The sequence below is a fragment of the Ailuropoda melanoleuca genome, chromosome 1 (assembly GCF_002007445.2).
Source record: "Ailuropoda melanoleuca isolate Jingjing chromosome 1, ASM200744v2, whole genome shotgun sequence".
Taxonomy (NCBI): domain Eukaryota; kingdom Metazoa; phylum Chordata; class Mammalia; order Carnivora; family Ursidae; genus Ailuropoda; species Ailuropoda melanoleuca.
This window is the reverse complement of record NC_048218.1, coordinates 43543084-43556330: the sequence shown is the minus strand read 5'-3', so window position 1 is coordinate 43556330 and position 13247 is coordinate 43543084. Positions and strand designations below refer to the sequence as shown.

The following is a 13247-nucleotide window of genomic DNA, read 5'->3' as shown; positions in this document are numbered from 1 at the left end:
GGCACCCCCAAATATCAAGTTATTAATCATATCTGGGTTTATTCAACGATTCTTAGGTTTCAGAAATATCAGCATTCAGAAATTTATTTCATCTCACCAGTATATGATAGTTCTGCCTCACATTATCTATGAATTATTAAATATGGTCTCCTGAGACCTAAACTCAAGTGGTTTTCTCAGATTAGTATCCTGTTTAAACATATGAGCTTCATCAAAAATAATTTATGTTTTGTCTTCTTTCCTAGCATTATAACAATTGTATATTATAACAATATCATATATAACAATTGTATATTATAACAATTATAACCTCTGTATAGACAAATCAGCTATACAGAAAAAAACTGTACTTCTGGCTCTGGGTAGAAGAGCCAGAAATAAAATTATAACTATACAACTTTAGTTTCCATATGATAGCTGAACCATCAGGTTCCCACTTTTCCTTGGCAACTTCTTCACTACTCCCCGGCAATATTAAGAAGCAGGTGAGGGCTTCTGCCCTCTCATGCCTTTCAATGTCCCTCACAATCATGCACTGTAAATTTACAAAGGAAAAAAAAAATGACTCCTGCCCCTCAAGAATGCATTGATAATTATTATTTATTGCAGCATGATGTAGTGGCTAAAAGTACAAGTTTTGGAAACAGATTCCATGAGTTCAAATCCTGGCCCTGCCATCTATTAGAGATGTAGGCAAGTTGCTTAATCTCTCTAAGCCTCAATATCTTCATCTTTAAGTTGATTGTATAACACTCTCTACCTCATAGGGTTGTGAGGATACATGATTGAATACATTTAAATAATTTAGAATACTGTCTTCCATAAATAACTCAAGTACTGTCTGCCATATGGTAAGTGCTCAGGAAATATTAGCTAGTAGCTATCATCGTCACTATTTTCATCAACAACATCACCTGGATCCTTTCAACACAGAATGAGGCCTTTAGTGTCACAGGCCATTGAAGGTGACAGTCTCCAGGTATAAAAACCTTCTTGAACCTTGTCTTGGGACTGACTCCTCAATCATTTCCCCTCTCTTGCATTTTCCTGGCTGCCCACTCTCTAGCCACATTCTCCCTTTCATAAATTCCCCCTTCTTTCTATCATGCAGCAACCTGATGGAGGCTGATGGGCCCTTCCACCCAGAATGTGGTTCAACATTGATGAGGCCTCACACATAGCACCAGGGTATAAAGAGATTTATTACACACATAATGAGGTTTTCTAGAGAGTGGGGTAGGCTCCCAAGTAGGTCTGAAATAGCTTGAGAAAACAGGGAGGAGTGACTGGCTTGGGGTTTTATGGTGGTTAGAGAGTGGGGCTAGGGTGAGGGCTCCCTGGCATGATTTGAACTTCCCATGGGTGCCAAAAGAGGGAGCACCCAGCTTTCTTTTTAGCTTTCCCAGATGTGGGAGAGAAAGGGAGGGAAAGTGGGGCTTGGGAGCTACGAGATGTCAAATGTCAAAAGTGGAGTCAGACTCTTTATCATACTTTCCAAAATGAGGGTTCCACATCTTTCCAAGGCAGCACCTCCTTTCCTGGTAGTGGAGAGAGCTTTTCCTGGCCTATAGCTTCAACCACAGTACTATCCCTAGACATCCCTGCCCTGAAGAACCACACAACAGAGCAGCATTTCTCCTGCTCGATTGCCAAAAACAAAGTGTTCAGAAAATTATTCAGAAAATTCTGAGTAAAGAAAGGACCCTGTTACCAAAATTTAGTTCATAGTTAAAACCATATATACTAACAGTGTCTTTAAAAAATTCTTCCACGACTTTTCCTTATCTCTATTAATCTCACAATAATTATATGAACTATAACTTCAGAGAGGCTGTTATTCCACTCTACAGCTATAATCAAAATTCTCAACTGCATACAATAATGAAGTGGGGCTGTAACATGGGTAATACGAGACAATGAGTAGCTCAAAAACTAATGTGTATTCTGACTTTACAGTGCACTATGTAATGTGTCTTTTATTTCCCTTGGGAATGAAATTGTTTGATATTCCTGAAACACATATCAACTGATGGTGAGAGAGAACCTCAGGACAGATAGGGACGAGAAGGGTCATCAGCACGTAATTGAGAATAGAATACTAAGAGGAGAGTCTGCCAATTCAGGGTGGGTTTACTAGGTTTATGTTTTAGGCCAAATGCCTAAATATTAACCTGATCCATCTAATAAGTGTGCCATCTTGAGTTACCTAAGAAATTACAACTGAGTATAGTAGAAATGTTCTCTAAGCCCTTTTGCAATGTTTATGATTTTGTTTTATAATTTTTAATCTATAGTTCCTTATTTTTTGGCTTTAAACTTCCTTTCAGCCAATGTGAAAAGGGAAACCTGAACAAAATTGTGTGGATGTGACCGCAATTGTTGCTTCTGATCAGCATGCATCAATCAATATTACCAACATGAGTTCATATAATTCCAACCGAAGCAAAGACACATCATCATTTGATTACTTTTTTCAGATTTATTATAGGTAAATTAATGGTACCCACCAGACTTTAAAATAATACAAACAGTTTACAGATATTCCTTTCACCCACTCCCTTTATGAATCCCTCACTGTCTGGATTCCAACTTGGAATCCAATGACTCCGTAGCTGTTGTGAATCTTTTCCTTCAGATAAAATGTTCCCTTTCATTTGTTAAAGCTAATAAATGGTTTATTGGCTATTGCACCCAGTCATTAGTCATGTATTGAAGACCTGCCCACTTGCAGAAACAATGCAAACACAATATATTTTGGAGCAAGGTCTTTAAAGGCCATTCCACAAAATATAATTACCAGTCCTTCCTGAACAGCAGCTATGAAATTTAAGGAGAATCTTTGAATCACATAACTAAACAGACTAAAGTCAGTTAGTTCAACAAATATTGATGGAGTGCCAGGCAAAGGCCCTGTCCTCCTGCTGGCTAAATAAGGGTGAGTGTGTTCCGTTCCATGTTCCCTTAGAGCTTAGAGTTTAAAGAAGCTGGTGATTTCAATAAGTGTGATGATTTCCTGAGGAAGGCTGTTCTAAGGAAAACTTTGGCTTTTTCTCACAGGTTGGTACAATAGGCTTTTCATCAACTTTGTGCTAAGGAAGCATATCTTCTTCTTCGTGCTGCAAACCTATTTCCCAGCTATGCTGATGGTAATGCTTTCGTGGGTTTCATTTTGGATTGACCGGAGAGCTGTTCCTACAAGAGTTTCCCTGGGTAAGTCTTTCTGTACCTTTGTGAAATGTTAATATCAGCGAAAGTTCAAGAAGGTAAATAAAAAGGGGTGATAAGTGGAGAGGAAAAGAGTCATGGTTTAGTAGGGGTAGTTAGAGTTATGCACTCAGGTTACAACATTTATCTTGACAGCCTCAGGGGCAAACTGTACTTGGACTCTTTCCTTGGGAGCTGAGGCATTAAGTAGGAAGCCTGCTCCAGCTGACCAAAGGCAGAATAATAAGGAGAAATTATGAAACTATGAAGCATAAACAGCCTCACTTTACAAACTTATCTCCTCACTTTCGGGGAAACCTCCCCAATCCCTTGCGCCAACCCACTTCAATTTGTGTGACAAACCTTTGCATTATAGATAAAAGAACCTTCAAAATAATTCACACTGTACTACTGGTATCTTAATACATTACTTCTTGGGATGGGGGCAATGCTAATTAGAAATTGGGGCTTAACCTGAACACCACAATCAGAACCAAGCACAGTGAAATTTCAGTTACTGTGGCTCTTTAGTTAGGCAAGAGATTTCACGGGGGAGGCATCACCAGCTTCAAGTCCTCACACAGGTATGATTACCTACTCCGTCTAGCATGCCACATGCCACTGTCACACACACTGATTTATGCGAACGATTTCAGACCCGCTTAGCAGTGACTGAGTTCTTGCAAAGTGGAAGGTGCCCAGCTAAGCACTTGGATAACCTGTTACTTCATGAAAACCTAAGAGTCAATCCCACTTGCCTTCCTGGGTGTTTCAGGGCAGAACTCCCTCATTTCAGCTGATTTTGTTCTTTGACCTGCAATGCTCTACCTAGAGAGAAGATTGTTATGAGTGCTTCACAATCACTGTAATTATCACACAATTCATTCCAGAAAGGATGATTTCTAAGCTAATGTTCACGAGTTATATGCACACTTCAAAAGATCATTTGAAAGACATAAATTGTCATTAATATTAATAATTTGTTCACCTCTTTCCCCTATTAAAAGCTTCAATCTATAAGCATTTGAGGCTTGACTATCTCATGGGAAAAAATACCATCTGAATGAGTAATTGAATGATTGAGGCCATGACTTCACATCAGAGCAGTTGCGCCCTGACACCTCAGTACGGCAGTGGGGCAGGGTAGAGCTGAACAGGAGACGAGAGGCACATTCCCCACCCTCAAGACAGAATGAGAAAGACGTTCAGTCTCTAAAGGTTTATTAACATGATTTTCAATCAGATTCCTGAAGCCAACTGTTCAGCTCCTACACTTAGAAAATGACAAGTAATAAAAGCTGGTTCCAGGGCGGGTTGGGGAGAATAGAGAACACTGGAATGACTTTAAGTCACCCCTGAAATTCTATGCTTCTTGTATCTACATCTGATTCCCTAGGGGATTGGGAAATTGCTATGCAGATTTATGAAAAATAATATGTAAATCAGAAGTGTCCCTCTCCCTCTTATCTTAATAAAGGGAGCTGTAGTAGTCCTATACCACTGCTATCCTCTCAGGCTTTTGCTTCCTAACACCCTCAACTTTTTTCAAAGATACTCTGTGCTCTGGGGGCCCCTGTGTGGTTTAGGCAGTTAAGCATCTGACTCTTGATTTCAGCTCATGTCATGATCTCAGGGTCCTGAGATCGAGCCCTGCATCGAACTCCATGCTGGGCCTGGAGCCCGCTTAAGGTTCTCTCTCTCCCTTCCCCTCCTCCCAGCACGCTCTCTCTCTGTCTCTTAAAAAAAAATAATAAAATAAAATAAAGATATTTTGCACTCTGCTTTACTGGCTGTTTCCAAATCCTGGGCTACCTGATTCTCCAGAAGATCCTGTCTGTTTATCCCATTTGCCTTTTCTCAGTTGTTTCCCCTTCATCACACTCTGAAATATTTGACACTATTAAGCATCATCTCCAAATTCAGAACCAAGTGTAGTGGTCAAAAGCCCAGCTTCCTCTTCCTCATCTGCAAAATGAAATGATTAATACCGCCTTCTAAGGTCACTGTATGAAATGAATGGGAGCATTCACGTCAATTGCCTGGGCTGATGCCTGGCCCATAGTGTTGGATAAAACTAAACAAACAAAAAATAAATGTGTTTGCAGTACTCTGCACTAGTCTAGGCTCTCTCCTCTTTTAAACTTTTCTTTCATTTGTCTTCCTTTTACTCCTTGAGTCTGGGTAACTCCCTCCAAAGGTTTTGCTCACTTTTGATTCTCTCATCAAATAGAGCAAACCTCTCACTTCTGACTACTGTCCTTATGAAAATAAAGCCCAAATCTAAGTCCTTATGTCAGATCCTTCTCTCAAGCTCCAGATGGTATTCCCAGCTGCGTGCTGGACTTCATCTGCACGTACTGCAGGCATTCCACATGTTTGACACCCCACAGACTACTATCCCCCTCCACAATCCCTGCCCAAACTCTACTTTTTCTCTTGACTTTTCTTGTTCTTTTAAGAGCCCCCAATGTGTTGAATCTTTCATATTTGGATCCTCAACTTCCTTCTTAGTCTTTTGCAGTCATTCTTAGGTTCTTAGGACCCAATTACACCTTAAAAATTATCAGGAACCCCAGAGAGCTTTTGTTTTTTGTGGGTTATAACTATCACTATTAGCCATGTTGGATATTAAAACAGAATTTTTAAAAATTTGTATTAGTCCATTTAAAATTAGCAATAATAAACTCATTACAAGTTAACACATTCTATGGGGGGGAGGTTAAGATGGCGGAGGAGTAGGGGACCCCTTTTTCAGCCGGTCCCCTGAGTTGAGCTGGATAGGTACCAGACCAGCAGGAATATCCACGGAATCAGCCTGAGACGCAGGAAGATACATCTGGATCTCTACAAATGAACATCTCCAGCGCTGAGTATCGAGGTACGAAGCGGGGAGCCATGAAACCGCGCACAGATATCGGAAGCTAAACAGAAGGGGGAGGGAGCCGCCGTGTCAGGGTGCTGGGAAGCGGTAGCCACCTGCAAGGGGGAGCGGACAGACCGCGGACCCGCACGCTTGAGACAGCAGGCTGAGAAGGGAGCTCCGGGAGCGCACGCAGGACGGCTGGCGGTTGGCGGGCCACCTGCACGGGGGAGCAGGCGGACTCGCGGACGGCACCCGCGAGACAACAGACTTAGAACGCGAGCTCCAGGAGCGCGCGCGCAGGGCGGCTGGCGGGCCACCTGCACCGGGGAGCGGGCGGACCGCGGACCCACACTCTGGAAACGGCAGACTGAGTCTGAGAGCCGGGAGCGTGCACCACCAAGCATCTCACGGAGCTCCGGAGCTCCGGTGTGCTCACTGGATCGAGGCTGAGACCGGGAGCTCCGGGAGCGTCCGCGGGACGGCTGGCGGCTAGAGGGCCACCTGCACGGGGGAGCAGCCGGACTCGCGGTCAGCACCCGTGAGACACCAGGACTGAGACGGGGAGCTCCGGGAGCCCGCGCGGGGCGGCTGGCGGCGGGCGGGGTTGGAAACACAAAGGACAGAGACGTGCCGGCCCTGGAAGTGAGGGCTGGGACGCCGGGTGTGGGGCGCACAGCCCGGGATGCTGCAGGGTTGAGCAGCACCAACAGAAACAGAGTTAAAGTGGCCAGAACATCAGTGGAGAACGATCCGCGATCCCTCTGTTCTGAGACAGAGGCTGAATTTCAGCCGCTGCTGCTCTCTCAGAAGAGGCATAGCAAACCGCCAGGGAAAGCCGCCAGAGAACAAAAGCCCGGAAATACCGGCTCACAGGGTGCCCATCCCCATCCCCCCTCGCAAGGGACACAGAGACTCTACCCAAACAGGGTTTTCTGAGTACCGGCAGGCAGGCCCCTCCCCCAGAAGGCAGGCTGAAAAATCAAGAAGCCCACAACCCGGAGCGCCTGAGTGGCGCAGTCACCAAGCACCTGTCTTCGGATTAGGGTGTGTTTACAACGTTCCGGAAAGGAGTCCCTCATCGGGCTTCTCCACCGGGAACCTGCTTCTTCCTCTCCCACTCCTCTGCTTGGGTTCCCTTTCTTGCTGACTGTCTCTCTCTCTCTCAAATAAATAAATAAACTCTTTAAGGAAGAAGCCCACATCCCTAAGATCTCTATAAAACAAGGGCGCACGGCCTGGGTCCCAGTCAACACTTGGGCTCTGGACAACCCTGCAATCTCTCTTCATCAGAATGACGAGAAGGAGAAGTCCCCCCCAGCAAAGAAAAGATAATGAGTCTGTGGCCTCTGCCACAGAATTGGCCTCGGCCACAGAATTAATACATATGGATGTATCCCAATTATCAGAAATGGAATTCAGAGCAACAATGGTCAAGATGATGAGTAAACTTGAAAAAAGCATCAGAGAAAGCGTTGCTGAGAATATAGAATCCCTAAGGGCAGAAATGAGAGCGAATCTGACAGAAATTAAAAATTCTATGGGCCAAATACAGTCAAAACTAGAGGCTCTGACGGCCAGGGTCACCGAGGCAGAGGAACGCGTTAGCGAATTGGAGGATGGGTTAGTAGAAGAAAAAACGAAAATAGAAGCTGGTCTTAAAAAAATCCACGCCCACGAATGTAGATTACGGGAGATTACTGACTCTATGAAACGATCCAATGTCAGAATCATCGGCATCCCTGAAGGGGTGGAGAAAAACAGAGGTCTAGAAGAGATATTTGAACAAATTGTAGCTGAAAACTTCCCTAATCTAGCAAGGGAAACAAGCATTCGTGTCCAAGAGGCAGAGAGGACCCCATCCAAGCTCAACCAGGACAAACCTACGCCACGGCATGTCATAGTGCAATTCGCAAATATTAGATCCAAGGATACAGTATTGAAAGCGGCCAGGGCAAAGAAATTTCTCACGTACCAAGGCAAAGGTATCAGGATTACGTCAGACCTGTCTACAGAGACCTGGAATGAGAGAAAGGCTTGGGGGGGCATTTTTAAAGCTCTTTCAGAGAAAAACATGCAGCCAAGGATCCTTTATCCAGCAAAGCTGTCATTCAGAATTGATGGAGAAATAAAGACGTTCCAAAATCGCCAATCATTAACCAATTTCGTAACCACGAAACCAGCCCTACAGGAGATATTAAGGGGGGCTCTATAAAGGTAAAAAGGCCCCAAGAGTGATACAGAGCAGCAAGTCACAACCGATACAAAGACTTTAAAGAGAAATGGCATCATTAAAATCATATCTGTCAATAATCTCTATCAATCTAAATGGCTTAAACTCTCCCATAAAACGCCACAGGGTTGCAGATTGGATAAAAAGACATGACCCATCCATTTGCTGTCTACAAGAGACTCATTTTGAACCCAAAGATGCATTCAGACTTAGAGTAAGGGGATGGAGTACCATCTTCCACGCAAATGGACCTCAAAAGAAAGCTGGAGTAGCAATTCTCATATCAGATAGACTGGATTTTAAACTAGAGGCCATAGAGAGAGATACAGAAGGGCACTATATTATTCTTAAAGGAAGTATTCAACAAGTGGATATGACAATTATTAATATATATGCCCCCAACAGGGGAGCAGCAAGATACACAAGCCAACTCTTAACCAAAATAAAGAGACATATAGATAAGAACACAGTAATAGTAGGGGACCTCAACACCCCACTATCAGAAATAGACAGAACACCCTGGCAAAAACTAAGCAAAGAATCAAAGGCTTTGAATGCCATACTCGACGAGTTGGACCTCATAGATATATATAGAACACTACACCCCAGAACCAAAGAATACTCATTCTATTCAAATGCCCATGGAACATTCTCAAGAATAGATCATGCTCTGGGACACAAAACAGGTCTCAGCCAATACCAAAAGATTGAAATTATCCCCTGCATATTCTCAGACCACAACGCTCTGAAATTGGAACTCAACCACAAGGAAAAACCTGGAAGAAACTCAAACACTTGGAGGCTAAGAACCATCCTGCTCAAGAATGACTCGATAAACCAGGAAATCAAAAAACAAATTAAACAATTTATGGAGACCAACGAGAATGAATACACAACGGTCCAAAACCTATGGGATACTGCAAAGGCAGTCCTAAGGGGGAAATACATAGCCATCCAAGCCTCACTCAAAAGAATAGAAAAATCTAAAATGCAGTTTCTATATTCTCACCTCAAGAAACTGGAACAGCAACAGAGGGACAGGCCTAACCCACTGACAAGGAAGGAGTTGACCAAGATTAGAGCAGAAATCAATGAATTAGAGACCAGAACCACAGTAGAGCAGATCAACAGGACTAGAAGCTGGTTCTTTGAGAGAATCCATAAAATTGATAGACCACTGGCAAAACTTGTCCAAAAACAAAGAGAAAGGACTGAGATTATTAAAATTATGACTGAAAAGGGAGAGGTCACGACCAGCACCATTGAAATTGCAAGGATTATTAGAAACTTTTATCAACAGCTATATGCCAAAAAACTAAACAATCTGGAAGAGATGGAGGCCTTCCTGGAAACCTATAAACTACCAAGACTGAAACAGGAAGAAATAGATTTCTTAAATAGGCCAATTAACTATGAAGAAATTGAGTCAGTGATAAACAACCTTCCAAATAATAAAACTCCAGGCCCAGACGGTTTTCCTGGGGAATTCTACCAAACATTCAAAGAAGAAATAATACCTATTCTCCTAAAGCTATTTCAAAAAATAGAAACAGAAGGAAAGCTACCAAACTCATTCTATGAGGCTAATATTACCTTGATCCCCAAACCAGGCAAAGACCCCCTCAAAAAGGAGAATTACAGACCGATTTCTCTAATGAATATGGATGCCAAAATCCTCAACAAGATCCTTGCTAATAGAATCCAACAGTACATTAAAAGGATTATCCATCATGACCAAGTGGGATTCATACCTGGGATGCAAGCATGGTTCAACACTCGCAAATCAATCAATGTGATACATCATATCAACAAGAAAAGACTCAAGAACCATATGATCCTCTCAATTGATGCAGAAAAAGCATTTGACAAAATACAGCATCCTTTCCTGATTAAAACCCTTCAGAGTGTAGGAATAGAGGGTACATTTCTCAATCTCATAAAAGCCATCTATGAAAAGCCTACTGCAAGCATTATTCTCAATGGGGAAAAGCTGGAAGCCTTTCCCTTAAGATCAGGAACACGACAAGGATGCCCACTCTCGCCACTATTATTCAACATAGTACTAGAAGTCCTTGCAACAGCAATCAGAAGACAAAAAGGGATCAAAGGTATCCAAATCGGCAAAGAAGAAGTCAAACTGTCTCTCTTTGCAGATGACATGATACTCTATATGGAAAACCCAAAGGAATCCACTCCCAAACTATTAGAAGTTATAGAACAATTCAGTAAGGTGGCAGGATACAAAATCAATGCCCAGAAATCAGTTGCATTTCTATACACGAATAACGAGACTGAAGAAAGAGAAATTAGGGAATCCATCCCATTTACAATAACACCAAAAACCATGCGTTACCTTGGAATTAACTTAACCAGAGACGTAAAGGACCTATATGCTAGAAACTATAGATCACTTTTGAAAGATATTGAGGAAGACATAAAAAGATGGAAAAATATTCCATGCTCATGGATTGGAAGAATTAACATAGTTAAAATGTCCATACTACCCAGAGCAATCTACACTTTCAATGCTATCCCGATCAAAATACCGAGGACATTTTTCAAAGAACTGGAACAAATAGTCCTTAAATTTGTATGGAACCAGAAAAGGCCCCGAATCTCCAAGGAACTGTTGAAAAGGAAAAACAAAGCTGGGGGCATCACAATGCCGGATTTCGAGCTGTACTACAAAGCTGTGATCACAAAGACAGCATGGTACTGGCACAAAAACAGACACATCGACCAATGGAACAGAATAGAGAACCCAGAAATGGACCCTCGGCTCTTTGGGCAACTAATCTTTGATAAAGCAGGAAAAAACATCCGGTGGAAAAAAGACAGTCTCTTCAATAAATGGTGCTGGGAAAATTGGACAGCTACATGCAAAAGAATGAAACTTGACCACTCTCTCACACCATACACAAAAATAAACTCCAAATGGATGAAAGACCTCAATGTGAGACAGGAATCCATCAAAATTCTAGAGGAGAACATAGGCAACAACTTCTATGACATCGGCCAGAGCAACCTTTTTCACGACACATCTCCAAAGGCAAGAGAAATAAAAGATAAAATGAACTTATGGGACTTTATCAGGATAAAGAGCTTCTGCACAGCCAAGGAAACAGTCAAAAAAACTAAGAGACAGCCCACGGAATGGGAGAATATATTTGCAAAGGACACCACAGATAAAGGACTGGTATCCAAGATCTACAAAGAACTTCTCAAACTCAATACACGAGAAACAAATAAACAAATCATAAAATGGGCAGAAGATATGAACAGACACTTTTCCAATGAAGACATACAAATGGCTAACAGACACATGAAAAAATGTTCAAAATCATTAGCCATCAGGGAAATTCAAATCAAAACCACACTGAGATACCACCTTACGCCAGTTAGAATGGCAAAGATAGACAAGGCAAGAAACAACAATTGTTGGAGAGGATGTGGAGAAAGGGGATCCCTCCTACATTGTTGGTGGGAATGCAAGTTGGTACAGCCACTCTGGAAAACAGTGTGGAGGTCCCTTAAAAAGTTAAAAATTGAACTACCCTATGACCCAGCCATTGCACTACTGGGTGTTTACCCCAAAGATACAGACGTAGTAAAGAGAAGGGCCATATGCACCCCAATGTTCATAGCTGCATTGTCCACAATAGCCAAATCATGGAAGGAGCCGAGATGCCCTTCAACAGATGACTGGATTAAGAAGCTGTGGTCCATATATACAATGGAATATTACTCAGCTATCAGAAAGAACGAATTCTCAACATTTGCTGCAACATGGACGGCACTGGAGGAGATAATGCTAAGTGAAATAAGTCAAGCAGAGAAAGACAATTATCATATGATTTCTCTCATCTATGGAACATAAGAACTAGGAGGATCGGTAGGGGAAGAAAGGGATAAAGAAAAGGGGGGTAATCAGAGGGGGGAATGAAACATGAGAGACTATGGACTGTGAGAGGCAAACTGAGGACTTCAGAGGGGAGGGGGTGGGGGAAGGGGATAGCCTGGTGATGGGTAGTAGGGAGGGCACGTATTGCATGGTGCACTGGGTGTTATACGCAACCAATGAAGCATCAAACTTTACATCGAAATCTGGGGATGTACTGTATGGTGATTAACACAATATAATAAAATAAAATTAAAAAAAAATAAAATGACAATCTGAGAAAAAAAAAACACATTCTATGAAAAATAACCTTTTTTCTAAAACAAAAAAACAAGTGAGAAGAGTGGCTTGTTGTATATTTTTGCAAACCTTTACTATCCGGCCTTCTGGAGGGCAGCTGGATTTTCATCTCTGCTTCTTCGTTCAATCTGTTGTGATAAGTTTTAGCTGAAATATAGAAAGAAAACTGGCCTTGCTCAGATATGTGGTTGGAGAAAAGAGTCGTATTTCAATAGTGTTTTCAGATAATTGTGCATAGTCCTCCTTGACATTGCACCAAAACTCAGCGAGTGACAGTTTCTCAACAGTTAGTTGCAATGTGGAATCTGAAACCACATCAATGAACTTTTTCTATTCTATTAGATTGAAATGCATTGATCCATTTTGCATTTTGACTAGGTCTTTTTATCCAGGCATCAGTGATTTGAAAACTGTTGGTACACTGAGCTCTATCTTCTCAACGCTCATTTAATTCACTATACAATGTCAAAAAAAATCCCATTCGGGGCATCTGGGTGGGTCAGTCAGTTAAGTGTCTGACCCTTGATTTTGGCTTAGGTCATGATCTCACAGTTGTGGAATTGAGCCCCGTATTGGGCTCTGTGCTCAGTGGGCAGTCTGCTTGAGATTCTCTCTCTCCCTCTCCCTCTGCCCCCCACCCCTGCTCTCACTCAAAATAAGTAAATAATAAATAAATAAATAAATAAATAAATAAATAAATAAATAAATAAATAAAAAGTCTTTTTGAAAATCACATCCATTAATGTCACCAT

At 42.1% G+C, this 13247-nt stretch overlaps 1 protein-coding gene across 1 annotated transcript in view; it reads left to right on the top strand.

Annotated features, from left to right (window-relative positions):
* The window catches only part of GABRR3 (gamma-aminobutyric acid type A receptor subunit rho3), a 50476-nt gene that overhangs the window by 26129 nt on the left and 11100 nt on the right, over window positions 1–13247 (top strand). Inside the window, 1 exon segment of the mRNA XM_002920035.3 lies at window positions 3058–3210. Within this exon segment, the coding sequence (XP_002920081.1) occupies window positions 3058–3210 (153 nt within the window).